Here is a 14,574-nt window from a genome sequence, read left to right on the forward strand (position 1 = left end):
CTTCGTGCCCCTTGGGAAGGCCCTGCTTAGGGGCAGCAGGAATATTGGGAGGATTATCTGGTAAGGAGGGAAGGATTTTCCTGTAAAACAAAAGAAACCCAAATGCCACCCACAAAAGCTGAAGGAACAGGAAGACACTGGAAGCAATTGCAGTATCTCCCTGTCTTTATTCACCAAAGCCACAGCAGGAAAACTGGAGGTAAGAAACAAAGGAAAGGTTGAAGTCTGAGAGTGGCAAAATCCATGGGGAGAAGCTTGAGTTTCTCTGGTGGATTGTCACTGGAATTCAGCCGTTTCTGGCAGTTCTTCAGTTCTTTCCTGATCTTGTGAGAGCTTCAGAAGAAAGTGTTGAGCTTTGGTGTTGGCAGTGACTCCAGGAGAGCCTGTGCAGCCCTCTGGGGCTGTTCCCCTCTCTGCTGCTTTGCTCCCAGGGGGGATGGAGTCCCAGCTCGGGCTGCTGGAGCCCTGTAAATCCAGAGAGCACAGGGAATCCGGGTCTGTGGTGCCACCCCTGGCAGGAGGGGACACAGGGACACCTCTGGATAATGGGAATGGTTCCTGTGCTCCCGTGTCTGAGGCAAACTGAAGGCAGGGGGTGACTCAGGGCTGCACAAAGAAGAATGTTCTTCACTGTGTCCCTTGTTGATTGTTTCTCCAAAGAGGGCATGGAAAAAAACAGGTTTCCATGGAAAACCAGGTGTTCTCTGCCTTGTGTGAGGCTGCTCAGAGCTTTCTCCTCCTGGCTGCTTCAGAGTCTTCTTTGGGGAAAATGTGCTGAGCAGAATGGACAGAACAAGGTGGAGGGTTGAGAGCTGGGTGGGGTCTCCAGGTGTCCCCTGTGACCCTGGTTGTGCTCTGCTGCTGCCTCAGGGGTCAGGGAGAATGGGGAATGTCATTGGGGACAGGGAGTGTCAGTGGGGACAGGGAGTGTCATGGGAACAGGGAGTGTCATGGGAACAGGGAATGTCATGGGAACAGGGAGTGTCATGGTGCCCGTGTTGTTTGCAGGGCTGGTTGCTGTGGGAGAGAAGGCCCAGAAGAGGTCCGGCCATTACGTGGTGATGAAGGATCTTTCAGGTGAGTTCCTTGTCTGGATTGCTGCAGTCCCCAGAGGCTGGGTGGGCACTGACCCTGCCGTGTCTGTGTGCCAGGGAAGCACCCGGTGTCTGCGCTGATGGAGATCTGCAACAAGAGGAGGTGGACGCCGCCCGAGTTCGTGCTGGTGGACGACAGTGGGCCTGATCACCGCAAGCATTTCATCTTCAAGGTGGGTCTGGGCTGCCTGCCCCTGTGCTGCTTTCTCTGTGCCAGGGGTGAAATCCATGTTTCTGTTTGATAGAAACACCTCACGGGGCTGGCTGAGGATGGTGGAGCCGTCTCGGTGCTGGAACGTGCAAGTCCTGTTCCTGGAAAGGCCAAACCGAGTCCCTGGAGCACTTTATTCTGGGATCCCAGGGCTGGAGCCCCTCTGAGGCCAGGCTTGGGGAGCTGGGGGTGCTCACCTGGAGGAGGGAAGGCTCCAGTGAGACCTCAGAGCTCCTTGCCGGCCCTAAAGGGGCTCCAGCAGAGCTGGAGAGGGACTGGGGACAAGGGCTGGAGGGGCAGGACGCAGGGAATGGCTTCCCTCTGCCAGAGGACAGGGCTGGATGGGATCTTGGGAATCAGGAATTCCCTGGCAGGGTGGGCAGCCCCTGGCACAGGGAGCCCAGGGCAGCTGTTGCTGCCCCTGGGTCCCTGGCAGGGCCCGAGGCCGCTGGCGCTGGGCGCAGCCCTGCACAGTGCAAGGTGTCCCTGCCGCGGCAGGGGTGGCACCGGCTGGGCCGTGAGGTCCCTGCCAGCCCCGAGCACAGTGGGATCCCCTGCAATGCCCTTGCTGACAGGCAGCCACGGGGTCTGTGTCCCTAAGAAGGAGCTGCCCAGAGTGTGCCTGGGGCAGGCACGGCCCCCTCGCTAACCCCTGGTTCCCCCGTGCCAGGTGAGAGTCAATGGCAACGAGTACAGGCCCACCTTTGCCAGCCTTAACAAGAAGCACGCGAAAGCCACGGCGGCCACGGCGGCGCTGCAGGCCATGGGACTCGTACCAAAGGAAAGCATGGTCAATACCACCATGTTCAGGAGTGCCTCACACCGCTAAGCTTGGCTTTACTGGGACACTGGTTCTGAGCATTTTACTCTGCACAACAAATGGTATTTGCCCCTCTCATGTTGTAAATACATCGGCGATTCCCACCGTGTAAAAACTGTACAGACACCCGCAGGTTTTTCTTTTGTACCATCCAAATGTATTTAAATCATACTTAGTTTTTGGTATGTTTATATTGTTTACATTAGTGATGTAATTATTTCTTAAACTACTAAATCAGACGACAGACTCTGGAGGCATCAGAAATCCAGACCCTTGGCTGAAGCTCCTGCAGTTCCTCTCCTGTCAGAGCGTTGACCCTTTCTTTGATACAGTTTTGTAGTGGCTGCAGAGTCCCCTGGGCTCGGGGGGTGCTGGGGACACCCTGGGGCCGTGCCCGGGCGCTGCCCCTCGGTGCCACCCCAGGACAGCCAGGGGGCACGGCCTGGCCCAGCCTCCCAGGGGGCTGCAATTCCCAACCAGTGAATCCACTGCCTGATGCTGATTGTACGGATTTGTGGTTCATGTGAATTTTAAACTCTTTAACAAATCTACAACTGGATTTGGGGGGAGGGAGGGGGTAGAATGACGCTTCAATTGTTGTACCCAACTTGGTCAATAAAGCAGCACAAGTTCATAATCTTCACCCCTGGTCAGTAAGCAGTGATTCCAAGGGATGCCAAGCCAGGAAACAGGAATTTAAACTCGCCAGAATGCCTTCTGCAAGGAACACACACGATACAGAAGTGGCTTTGTGAGGATTCCCAACAGCCTTTGGGATGGCAGGAGCAGGCCTGGTGGTTTTTGTTTGTTTTGAACTTTTACAAAATAACTCCTTGCGATGCAGTGTTCAGGATAAGGATCCTCTGCCCTCAAGGAGCCTGATCCAGAGTTTGGGCAGTTGGACAGCAGAGAGGATGTAGAAAGCTTTTCCTGCTTTTTATTTTTTATTTAAGAAGCATTAATCTTTGATCTGTGTGCACGTGGGACTGGAAGGGGCAGTGCACCCTCCCCGAGGGATCTGAGTTAGGGGCAGGCTGCCAGGATTTCTGCACTGAGGTCCTTCAGGGGCTTGTCCCAGACAAGTCTTGGTGAGGTGGGAACCTGAGCTGGGTTTGGGGCCAGAACAAACCCAGCCAGGCTGCTCAGGCCTCAGGGAGGGACCCTGTGGCCATGGGGGTCCATGGAGCTGAGGAATTCCTGGTGCCTGGAGCCCTGTGGATCCCGTCAGTGTCACAGAACGTGGAGTCTCCTTGCTCTGCAGGGACAGGGGTTGGTGTTTCCTGTGCAGCAGGGAGTTGGGGTTGGTTTGGAGGCACAAAAGCCCCTGTGAGTCTGTCCAAGCGCTCCGAAAATGCTTCAGTTGATCTTCATTTCATGGACGTTGTTGTCTTGAATTAAACTTTTTTCCCTTTGGCATCTTGCCTTCGGTCTCTGACTGAATGTGTGGAGCTTGTCCTGCAAGTGCCTGGGAGGTGTGAACTCCCAGAAAGCTGGGAGGATCATCCTGGGGGTGCTGGGGGTCTCTGGCTCCACCCTGGGGCTGGAGCAGCTCCCTCCACACTCAGCAGAGCTCAGACCTCACAGCCACTGAGGATTCTCTCCATGGCAGCTCAGACTTCACAGCTGGACACAATCAGATTTGGGAATGTACAACCCCCTGTACTTGTGTGCTTCCCTTTGCTGTATCCTTGTTTCCCATGCCTAAAGTAAAGAGCTGAGTTCTCTCCCAGCAGCAGAGAAATCCACTAAAGACTCCATTTGAAAAATAACTACTCAGAAAGGTCTGGATTTCATGGCTTCAAGCTGAGGGGTCTGTGTGTTCCCTGGAGCCACATCCCTCAGGAACAGCCCTGCATCCTGGGAGAGCTGGGATTTGCTCCTGGGGGTGGCAGCCCACGGCAGTTCTGTAAAAGCCAGAGTTCCTGCAGAGCTGCATCCCTGCTGGAGCCTGGGGCAGGACACTGCCCTGCTGGAGCCTGGGCACGCAGAAAGGCTCTGGGGGCACAGGAAGCCTTTGCTGGCCCAGGCCCAGGGGCTGCTCTGTGCCCGTGTTTGGTTTGTGGGGCTTTGCTGGGTGATCCCAGAGCCCAGGGGCAGCAGCAGGGAGAGCTGAGCTTTGCTGCCCACGGCTTCACTTCAGTAACAAACACCAGATTACAGAAATGCACCTGGAGAGCACAAACAGAGCTGGTTCCACTTCCCAGTCCGCTGTGGCATTCCCTGCTGCAGGAATGTGCCCAGCCCAGAGCTGTGGGAAAGTGACACCTTCCCCAAAAGGCCTGGGAGCCTCTCCCTGCAGGGAAACATTCGGGGCACCTGGTCAGACCCTGCTCCTCTTCCTCTGTCTCTGTGATCCATGGAATCCCCAAATCCCTGGGGCTGGCACAGCCCTGCCAGCCCATGCAGTGCCAGCTGTGCCCACCTTGTGCCCAGCCCAGAGCACTCAGTGCCACCTCCAGGGCACACCTGCAGGGATGGGCACTGCAGAGCTCCCTGGAGGTGCCAAGGCCTGAGCTCCCTTTCCTCATGCCCAGGTGCTGCAGCCGTTTGACTGCTCCCCTGGCATGGGTGTGGGAGCTCTGCTGAGCAGCCCTGGGGCCCTCTGACCTCCATTCCTCCCTGTGGAGTTCCAAGATGGCCCCAGCCCAAGAGGTGCCACACACCAAGGTGCAGCTGCTGAGGGTGGCAGGGGGCTGTGAACAGTCTGGGAAGGGTTTTGCCAAACATTCCACCCATCCATGGGATCCCAGAAGGTTTGGGCTGGAAGGAACCTTAAAGCTCATCTGGTTCCTATCCCCTGCCCTGGGGGGTTCTAGTTCTGACCTGGTTATGAGTTCCTGCTCCAAGCAGGAACAGAAATTCCATGCTTGGAACAGAAGGGGAAGACCAACCTGCCAGGGCCAAACCAGACCAATAAAACCACGTTTTATTTTAAAAACACTTTGTACAATAAAAAAGGAGATGTCCAAGGCCTTTCCCCTCCTTTCCTCCAAAGCCCTTGGAGGTGTTCCTGTGCAGCAGCCGTGTGGGGTGTCCCTCCCACCCTGCCCCGGGCCCGGCACCTGCAGCCCAGGGAGGGACAGTCCTGCTCCAGGCCCAGCGGCGTTCCTAGGCCTTCCAGGTGTAGCTGTAATCCTTCATCTCCAGCAGGCGGAGGGAGGATTTCCCCAGCGTGGGACACTGCCTCAGCTGAGCCAGAGTGCTGGGGTGCAGCCCGCAGGCCGGCAGCTCCTGCTGCTCGTCCTCCTGTGGGGGCACACGCACCGAGTGAGGCTTTGTGCGGGAAACCACCCCGGCCCGGCCCGGCCCGGTGTGCCCTCCCCATCCCGGCCTGTCCCGGTGTGCATTCCCTGTCCCGGGCTCTCCCGGGCTGTCCCGGTGTGCATTCCCCGTCCCGGGCTGTCCCGGCCTGTCCCGGTGTGCATTCCCCGTCCCGAGCTGTCCCGGTGTGCCCTCCCCGTCCCGGGCTGTCCCGGGCTCTCCCGAGCTGTCCCGGTGTGCCCTCCCCGTCCCGGCCTGGCCCGGTGTGCGTTCCCAGTCCCCGGCTGTCCCGGTGTGCCCTCCCCGTCCCGCCTCTCCCGGTGTGCATTCCCCGTCCCGGCCTGTCCCGGTGTGCCCTCCCCGTCCCACCTGTCCCGGTGTGCCCTCCCCGTCCCGAGCTGTCCCGGTGTGCCCTCCCCGTCCTGCCTGTCCCGGTGTGCCCTCCCTGTCCCGTCCCGGCCCGGCCCGGTGTGCCCGGCCCGGCCCGGCCCGGTGTGCCCTCCCCGTCCCGGCCTGTCCCGGTGTGCCCTCCCTGTCCCGTCCCGGCCTGTCCCGGTGTGCCCTCCCCGTCCCGGCCTGTCCCGGTGTGCATTCCCCGTCCCGGGCTGTCCCTGTCCCGGTGTGCCCTCCCCGTCCCGGGCTCTCCCGGCCTGTCCCGGTGTGCCCTCCCTGTCCCGTCCCGGCCTGTCCCGGTGTGCCCTCCCCGTCCCGGCCTGTCCCGGTGTGCATTCCCCGTCCCGGGCTGTCCCTGTCCCGGTGTGCCCTCCCCGTCCCGGGCTCTCCCGGCCTGTCCCGGTGTGCCCTCCCCGTCCCGGCCTGTCCCGGTGTGCATTCCCTGTCCCCGGCTGTCCCGGTGTGCCCTCCCCGTCCCGGGCTGTCCCGGGCTCTCCCGGCCTGTCCCGGTGTGCATTCCCCGTCCCGGGCTGTCCCGGTGTTGGCTCCCCGCACCTGGGGCGGGCCCGTGCGGGCGTTGAAGGCGGCGCTGGGCTCGTGGGGGCTGAGCAGGGCGCGGAAGGAGCCGCGCTGAGCAGGGCCCAGCAGCAGCGTCAGGGCGTGCAGGGCGTGCGGCAGGACGGGCCCCAGCACCTCCAGGCTGAACACGTCCTCAAAGCCCCCGGGCACCCGGGCACGGCCGCTGACGGTGCGGGCCTGGGGGCAGACAGGACAGCGCGGTGAGTGCTGCACACAGTACAGCACGGCACAGCCAGGAACTGTCACCTCTCTGGCACCACAGGCCACGGCCCCACTGAAAATGGAAACACTTCTCAGCGTTGCCCGCTCCCCGTGCAATGCATAAGGCTTTACTGTCCCTGTAACAACTCCTAAAATGTGGCCCTGGACTGCAGGAATGCTGTAGGGACCGGGAAGGGAAGGGCACAAGACCAGGATGAAGTTCTCTGGTGGAACAAGTAACTGATCCTCTTCTTACTGGGAAGAAATTTGGGTTAGATATAGGGAAAGAATTCTTGGCTGTGGGGTGGGGAAGCCCTGGCACAGCTGGGCCTGCCCCTGGATCCCTGGAAGTGTCCAAGGTCAGGCTGGATGAGCCTTGGAACAACCTGGGATAGTGGAAGGTGTCCCTGGCCACAGCAGGGGTTGCTCCCTCCCAGTCCAAACCATTCCCTGCAGGAACAGAAGGTGAGCTCTGGCTCAGGGGCTCCTCGTGCAAGGGGCTGGGATAGTCTGAGAGCCCATAAGATCTGGGGAGAATCTTAACAACACCTTTCCTACGGGCAGCCCTGCACGGCCTCTTGTCTCTTAGGAGGTGAGGAAGGGGATGCTTCCTCAGGGAGGAAGGGAGGTCAGCTCAGTGCAGGGATGTCAGTTCAGTGCAGGGGGGTCAGTTCAGTGCAGGGATGTCAGTTCAGGGCAGGGGGGTCAGTTCAGTGCAGGGATGTCAGTTCAATGCAGGGGGGGTCAGTTCAGTGCAGGGGGGTCAGTTCAGTGCAGGGGGGTCAGTTCAGGGCAGGGGGGTCAGTTCAGGGCAGGGGGGTCAGTTCAATGCAGGGGGGTCAGTTCAGTGCAGGGATGTCAGTTCAATGCAGGGGGGTCAGTTCAGTGCAGGGGGGTCAGTTCAGGGCAGGGGGGTCAGTTCAGTGCAGGGGGGTCAGTTCAGTGCAGGGATGTCAGTTCAGGGCAGGGGGGTCAGTTCAGTGCAGGGATGTCAGTTCAGTGCAGGGGGGTCAGTTCAGTGCAGGGATGTCAGTTCAGTGCAGGGATGTCAGTTCAGTGCAGGGGGGTCAGCTCTGTGCAGGGGGGTCAGCTCAGTGCAGGGATGTCAGTTCAGTGCAGGGGGGTCAGTTCAGTGCAGGGATGTCAGTTCAATGCAGGGATGTCAGTTCAGTGCAGGGGGGTCAGTTCAGTGCAGGGATGTCAGTTCAGTGCAGGGATGTCAGTTCAGGGCAGGGATGTCAGTTCAGTGCAGGGGGGTCAGTTCAGGGCAGGGGGGTCAGTTCAGTGCAGGGATGTCAGTTCAATGCAGGGGGGTCAGTTCAGTGCAGGGATGTCAGTTCAGTGCAGGGGGGTCAGTTCAGTGCAGGGATGTGTTGCAGGGATTTAGGAACAGGCTGTGCCTGCACACCAGATGCTGACCCAGCCTTCAGTCACAACAACCCCGCTGTGGTGCCCGAGGGACCCTCCCCGAGGCAGGGGCTGATCCCCCGGGTAAGGAATCGCTCCCTGGCCGCTCCCCAGCCCGCCGTGCCCCGCCTCACCTTGAGCGTGTGCAGGGTCCCGCCCCGGAAGGCCACCGGGGACAGCAGCGTCGGGGGCAGCCCCGCCTGCGGCCCCGCCACGGCCACCAGGCTGCGGCAGCTGATGAGGAAATTGAGCAGCCTGAAGGTGTGGCTGCCCCTCACCAGCACCAGCGACTCGGGCCTGTGATCCACCTGCACCTCGTGCTTCTCCCTGCGCCTGGAGCCCAGTCAAGGGAAAGCCACGGAGCACTGCGGAGCACCCACGGGCCAGAAAGGTGGAGCAGTGAGCCCTCCCTCACCCCATCTGACCAAAATCCCCAAACGCAAACCCCACCCAGCTGTGCACCCACCCACATCTGCTCTTCAGATATTAAACGGCATCTTAAATCCTGGCTTCAAATCCTAGAAATACTTGCAAAGTAACTAAAAAGAAAATGCAGTATCTCATCACATGCAGGAACGCGAGGATTCATACTTGTAAGAGTTCTCAAAAACTTCTACAGAGCTTAAATGTACCACAGCACTGTAAAAGCTGCAGGGTTTGCCCGTGTCACACATCTGGAAGGATACAGTTGGATAGAAATAGTGTCTGGTTTCTTCACCTTGTCTTGGACTCCCATCTCCTCAAGCCAAGAGAAGCTTCCATCATCATCATCATCGCTGGGAGCTGGTTCCCTGGGACACAGGATCAGTGTTAGGAGGGCAGTGCCTCTGAGCACTGTGCAGGAGCCTGGGGATGCCCCTGAATTCCAGCACTGCACAACTGTGGGAAATGGAAAGATAGAAACTTCCACAGATTCAGGAGGGTTTGATCTGCAGCCTTGGAAGGAGCTTGGATTGATGCAAAACTAAAGAATATTAAGTAGAATAACAGATATTAAGAACAAAGAACAGACATTAAGTATAAAAATCATAAACTTATTTTCTATAGTTGTAAGTAAGAATATGCTTTAAGTAAGTGAGAAACCATATTGATAAAATGGTGAAGGGTTTATAGGGTAAGGGTGTGCTTGTATAGAGTAACCAAGAGTTCAGAAGTTATTACAGAAGCATATGTGTGTAGGTGAGTTAGACACCCATTGAATAAAAGTATCCACAGTGCAGCAGAAGTAACTAAAGGTGATAGGTTAGAAATGCAAAATAAGAAATGCAAAGAGTTCTATATTGCCTTCTAACAAAGAAACTTGTTACTACTTTGAGCTATGGCCAAATGCTTGCTCCTCTGAAATCTCAGAGCCTCTGAGATGTTTATGTGATCAATGAATCTATGGCTGAATGTTTGCTCCTCTAAAATCTCACGGCCTCTGAGATGGTGTTTATGTGAGCAATGATCTAGGGATGAATGTTTGCTCCTTTAAAATCTCATGGCCTCTGAGATGGTGTTTATGTGAGCAATGAATGGATGCTGGCCCCATCCCTTTGTGCAATCACACACAACATTGTTACTCACCCCACATCCTCCACACTGCTGCCCGCTCTGATGCCCTCAGCTGTCTCTGTCTCCAGACTCTCCTCAGAGTTTTTCTGTTTCCTGGCTCCACTTTCCTCCAGCAGAGGCAAGGAGAACTCTATGCCTGTGGTGAGGGGAGGCAGCAGTGAGGGGCTGTGTGCCATCCCTGCCCTATCCCCATCCCAGTTCCCTTACCCTCGGCGTGCATGGCGTGGCGCAGGCTGCACGTGGTGGGTGCAATGGAGGCCGTGTGCCAGCCCTGTGCCCATGCCCATCCCCGTGCCCAGCGGGTGCCCTTACCCTCGGCACGCATGGCGTGGCGCAGGCCGCGCGTGGTGGGCGCGATGGCGGCCGTGTGCCAGTCCTGCCCATCTCCATGCCCATCCCCATGCCCATCCCCGTGCCCAGCGGGTGCCCTTACCCTCGGCGCGCATGGCGTGGCGCAGGCCGCGCGTGGTGGGCGCGATGGAGGCCGTGTGCCAGCCCTGTGCCCATGCCCATCCCCATGCCCATCCCCGTGCCCATCCCCAGCGGGTGCCCTTACCCTCGGCGCGCATGGCGTGGCGCAGGCCGCGCGTGGTGGGCGCGATGGCGGCCGTGGGCTCGGCGCTGCCCGCCAGCCCCGCGGCGCGGAACAGCACCGAGAACTGCGCCGAGCACACGTAGAAATAGGGGCAGAGGCGCGCCCGCAGCAGCTGGTACAGAGAGGTGAAGCTCACCGACCTGCCAGGGAACACACGGCGCTGGCACGGCTGGCAGGGTCCCTGCCCTGAGAGGGAATGGGGACGGGGCATGGAGGGACAGGACACGGGAATGGCTCCCAGTGCCAGAGGGCAGGGATGGATGGAAGATTGGCAATGAGGAATTGCTATCTAGGAGGGTGGGCGGGGGCTGGGATGGAATTCCATCCCTGGATCCCTGGCAGTGCCCAAGGCCAGGTTGGACACTGGGGCTCGGAGCAGCCTGGCACAGTAGAAGGTGTCCCTGCCATGGCAGGGGTTGAGATGCGATGATCCTTAAGCTCCCCTCCAACCCAATCCGTGCCATAACCCTGTGATTAATTAAAATCTCCTCTCCTCACACCCACCCAGCCCATCAGGCCGCACTCACCAGTCGCTCATGAGCACCTGCTGCAGGGCCTCGTCCTGTGCCCAGGGACAGGCCTTCCCAGCCAGGCTCCTGTCCGCCCCGAGGCGGGGGAAGAGCGGCAGCCAGGGCAGCGAGGGGTGCAGCCAGTAGAGCAGGCTCTGCTGGAAGGCACAGCGCAGCTCCGAGCACAGCCGCGGCTCCTGCGGGGCCCAGGGCGGGTGAGGGGCACGGCAGGGCTGCGCAGAGCAGAGCTGCAGCCCCAGGCACCCGCCCGGCCCTCACCTGCACGCTCCGGGGCAGCGAGGGTCCCGCAGCCCGGCAGTGCTGAGCCACCCCCTGCGCCTCCTCCTGGCCCTTCAGGTGCTCTGCCCACGTGAAGGGCTGCGAGGACACGAAGAGAACCCGGGTTTTAATGCTCCAGTCTGCGGGGAATTCCTGGCGAGGCGAGGAGGGAGCTTTGGGTACGGCGAGAGGGGAATGAAGGTCCTGAGCAAGCAGAAACAGCGTCAGTTAACTCGCACAAAATTAAACCTGTTCACAGGCAGACAGTTCTTATTTATTATATTATTATATTATTTATTCTATTACTATTATTTAATATTTATATGATATTATAGTATTATAGTATATAGTAGATATAGATATAGTATATAGATATATATCTATAGATATAGATATCTATAGATATAGATATATATATCTATAGATATATAGTAATATTATATAGTATTTATATGATATTATAGTATATTATTATTATATTCTTATGTATATATTCTTTTATACATTATTATTTTGGTTCTTTTGCTCAGCACCAGATTCGAACAAAAACACTCCATTCCATTTCCTATAAAACCACATTGAGCTGACAGTTATTATTTAACTAATTTATTCTAATTTATTCTATTATTATTTAATATTGATATTATATTATATACTATTATTGTTCTATTCTTATTTATATATTATTTTATGCATTATCATTTTGATTCTTTTGCTCAGCACCAGATTCGAACAGAAATACTCCATTCTATTGCCTATAAAACCACATGAGAGGGCTTGCACTCATTACTCTTTCCAACAGTATAAACTAGGAACAAATAAAAAGATAAATTATTAAAACAAAAAAGCCCTGAGCCTGGTGTTTATGAAGGCAAGAATTTCCATGCCAAAATGGTTATTTCATTTCATCCCCTCCTGGTGACTGTAAGGTCACAAGCCGAACAAAGCCCTAGGCACCTCCAAGATAGTTTGTTCTCTTTTTTTCTATCCTTCTAATTTAGTTTGAACTTCAGTTTCTGCACCTAGAACAACATTAGAGAATGTCTATTGAAACTCTGTTTGAATTTCAAGGGCTGGTTTTCAGGAATTCTTGCTTTCCTATGTGCCTGATGAAGCGCTCCATTTCTGTAGCTGAAAACTAGACTGCAGGAGGTCTATCTGGTGAAAAACATCCTCATCTCAACTACATATAAAACTAGGAAACAGTAAAATTATAGTCAGGAAAACTGAAAGAAAACAACCTGTCCATGGAACTACAGCAGCAGTGAGGTCAGGCAGAAGGCTGAGGTTTAAAAGACTGTCACCAGAACAGGAAACATCAATGTAAGAAATTTCCTTGAATACTGATATTTCAGTGCATTCTTTTATGCAAATATGAGTCACCAAATACCAAGTGAAACAGTTTCAGCTTTCTGTGTGCCCTGAGAACAGCTGGAATGTTTTCAGCAGCGTGTGCAGTTTCATACCTGGCTTAGGGCGAGGATGTCGGAACTTTCAGCAGGCTCCGCTCTCCCGGGGGGCTTCTCCTCACAGGCCGGCTCTAAAAACTGAATGAAACAGCAGCATAAGGCACAGCACAAAGGAGCACCGGGCTGGTAATTTTAAACACTGCCCTTGCAGTGACATTCCCCGAGTGACCCTCAGCACACCGGGCCGCAAACAAACCCGGCTCGGGGAGAGCACAAGATCCGCATCCAGAGCTGAGCAACAGCCCGAGCCCAGCGGGGCCTTGGTGGAGCCGGGGGCGAGCCCGGGGCTGCATCGGGAAGGGGCTGAGGGGCTGGGGGCCATGGCTGAGGGCGATGCCCGACGGCTGAGAGCAGAGGACCCCGCTGCCAGGGCTCGGTCCCACCTGCCAGAAGGGCACTGCCGATGGATCCCCGCCCGCGGGGGTCGCTGCCGGAGGCTGAGGGGCGGCCGCCGCCCGCCGCGGAGCGTTGTCCAGGCTGGAGAAGGGGTTGCGGCGGCGGGCGGCCCCAGAGCCCCGCGGGGCCGGGGCGGCGGCAGCTTCCGCGGCTCCGTCGGAGTCGCTCCTCCGCACAGGGCGTTTGCGCTTCAGCCGCAGCAGGGCCGGCGGCTTCTTGAAGCCGGGCGAGTGCCCGGGCTCGGCAGGGGCGGCCATGGCCGAGCGGGACCCGGAGGAGCCGCGCTCCGGTCTTGGCGCCAAAGAGCGCCCGCTCCACCCCGGGGCGGTGCTGAGGGAGCGGCGCCGCCATTGCTGCCGCCCTCAGGGGCTCTGAGGGGAGCGCGGCTCCCGCCAGCCCCGCTCCGCCCGCACGGGCCACACAACCACGGAACATAAAGACAGACAGCGCTGAGATTGTGTCCGTGCCCTGCCAAATGCACCCGGACAGCGGCCCCAGGGGCTGGGCTCGGCTGCGGCAGCATCGCCACACGGCTGCCCCCGAGCCAAATCCCCTGTGCTGATACCGGGGCCGGGGGTGTGCGATGGGACACGAACCACGCGGGGCTCAGCCTCTTTGGGAGAAAGAAACGAGTGTTTGAGGCTATTTGGGAGAGAAAACTACTCCCGATGGCACTCGTCTGTTGTACAGGGAGTTCAAAAGGCATAACAAATACTAGAGAAGTATTAGACATCCATGTGGTTCAAAAGGCATAGAGGTAGTCAGGAGCAACAATTTTACCGACAAAAGATTTAATAAAAGAACAACGATACTTTTAAAAGATCTTTCGTCTGCAGTTTTGTCGCTGCTTGAGCTTGGTTTTTTAAACTTAATATCTTACTTCATCTGCTTTCTTTTGGAAACATTGAAGCAAAACTGAGCAACAGCAGGGAAACACCAACAGCTGGCTCCAAGGCTGCAGAATGGCTGTGCAGCTCCCGCAGGACTGCCACGCTTCAGCCGGGCACAAAAGCCCCTCTCCTTTCCCACAGGAGGTAAAATCAGAGTTCCTCCTGATTTCCTAGGCTTGCCCTGCATCACTGATCCAGAACTTCCTCCAAGTGTGCTGAGGGAGAGGAGACACATCAAGTGTGCTTCTGGTTGTTTCCTCTCAAATTTTCCCACTGACACAGCTTTGAAGTGGCCATGTCCATGGTTTGAGTGATCCACAGCGAAAATGAGCAACACAGCTGAAAGAGAAAAAGTATTTTTGCTCTCGAATCAGAGCATGTAGGGAGGCAAATGCATTGAGGAGAGCAAAATGCAGTTCCTTCCCCACTGCTGACTTTCAGACAGGCCACAATCATGGATAATGCTGGAGAGACAGATCTGGGCTGTGCTGAGGTTAAAAGAGGGAAAATGAACGTGCACAAGCTACACAAAGTGCCTCAAACACCTGACTCACACAATTCCACCAGCTTGGGGACTCTGGTTTGCTGCCTTAGTGCTGAGAGGAAGGGCAAGAGCTGGGGGAAACTCCTGCTGTCAGTACCACGTCCTTCCCATCTGGCACCCTCCTAACCTCAATAGTTTTGCCTGTCCTTCAACTCAACAACAATTTTGAATGTGGATTAAGATCTTTAAGTGTAGCATTCAGTTTCAGAGCAGCCAAAAGCAAAAGGTAACTATAAAGGTAACTACTGGTAGGGGTTGGAGACAAAATACTAATAAAAACATCTTTTTTTCCCTCTTTAATCTCTTAGGGTTGAAAACCAACAGTGACTGAGTTTTCCTGTAGATGGGTCTGACATTTTAAAATATGGCAGG

At 56.5% G+C, this 14,574-nt stretch overlaps 2 protein-coding genes across 4 annotated transcripts in view; one reads left to right on the forward strand and one right to left on the reverse strand.

Annotated features, from left to right (window-relative positions):
* Window positions 1-2,768, forward strand: part of SON (SON DNA and RNA binding protein) — a 36,808-nt gene extending 34,040 nt beyond the window's left edge. For 2 of the 3 annotated variants that reach the window (XM_058019130.1, XM_058019129.1), the window contains exons 10-12: window positions 1,009-1,077; window positions 1,152-1,267; window positions 1,340-1,967. In XM_058019130.1, coding sequence (XP_057875113.1) covers window positions 1,009-1,077; window positions 1,152-1,267; window positions 1,340-1,954 — 800 coding nt within the window. In that variant the 3' untranslated portion in view covers window positions 1,955-1,967. The other variant, XM_058019131.1, reaches the window with a different exon arrangement.
* A 2,465-nt stretch (window positions 2,769-5,233) lies between these two features.
* DONSON (DNA replication fork stabilization factor DONSON) lies at window positions 5,234-14,114 on the reverse strand. Its single transcript, XM_058045599.1, is given in 14 exon segments — window positions 5,234-5,371; window positions 6,335-6,535; window positions 8,101-8,299; window positions 8,653-8,757; window positions 9,533-9,656; window positions 10,077-10,255; window positions 10,643-10,821; window positions 10,904-11,107; window positions 12,370-12,450; window positions 12,756-13,045; window positions 13,048-13,221; window positions 13,224-13,301; window positions 13,334-13,427; window positions 14,094-14,114. Coding segments are annotated over 14 exon segments (2,067 nt in total).
* Between the last annotated feature and the right edge of the window lie 460 nt (window positions 14,115-14,574).

This window comes from Melospiza georgiana, chromosome 2 (genome assembly GCF_028018845.1).
Source record: "Melospiza georgiana isolate bMelGeo1 chromosome 2, bMelGeo1.pri, whole genome shotgun sequence".
Lineage (NCBI taxonomy): Eukaryota > Metazoa > Chordata > Aves > Passeriformes > Passerellidae > Melospiza > Melospiza georgiana.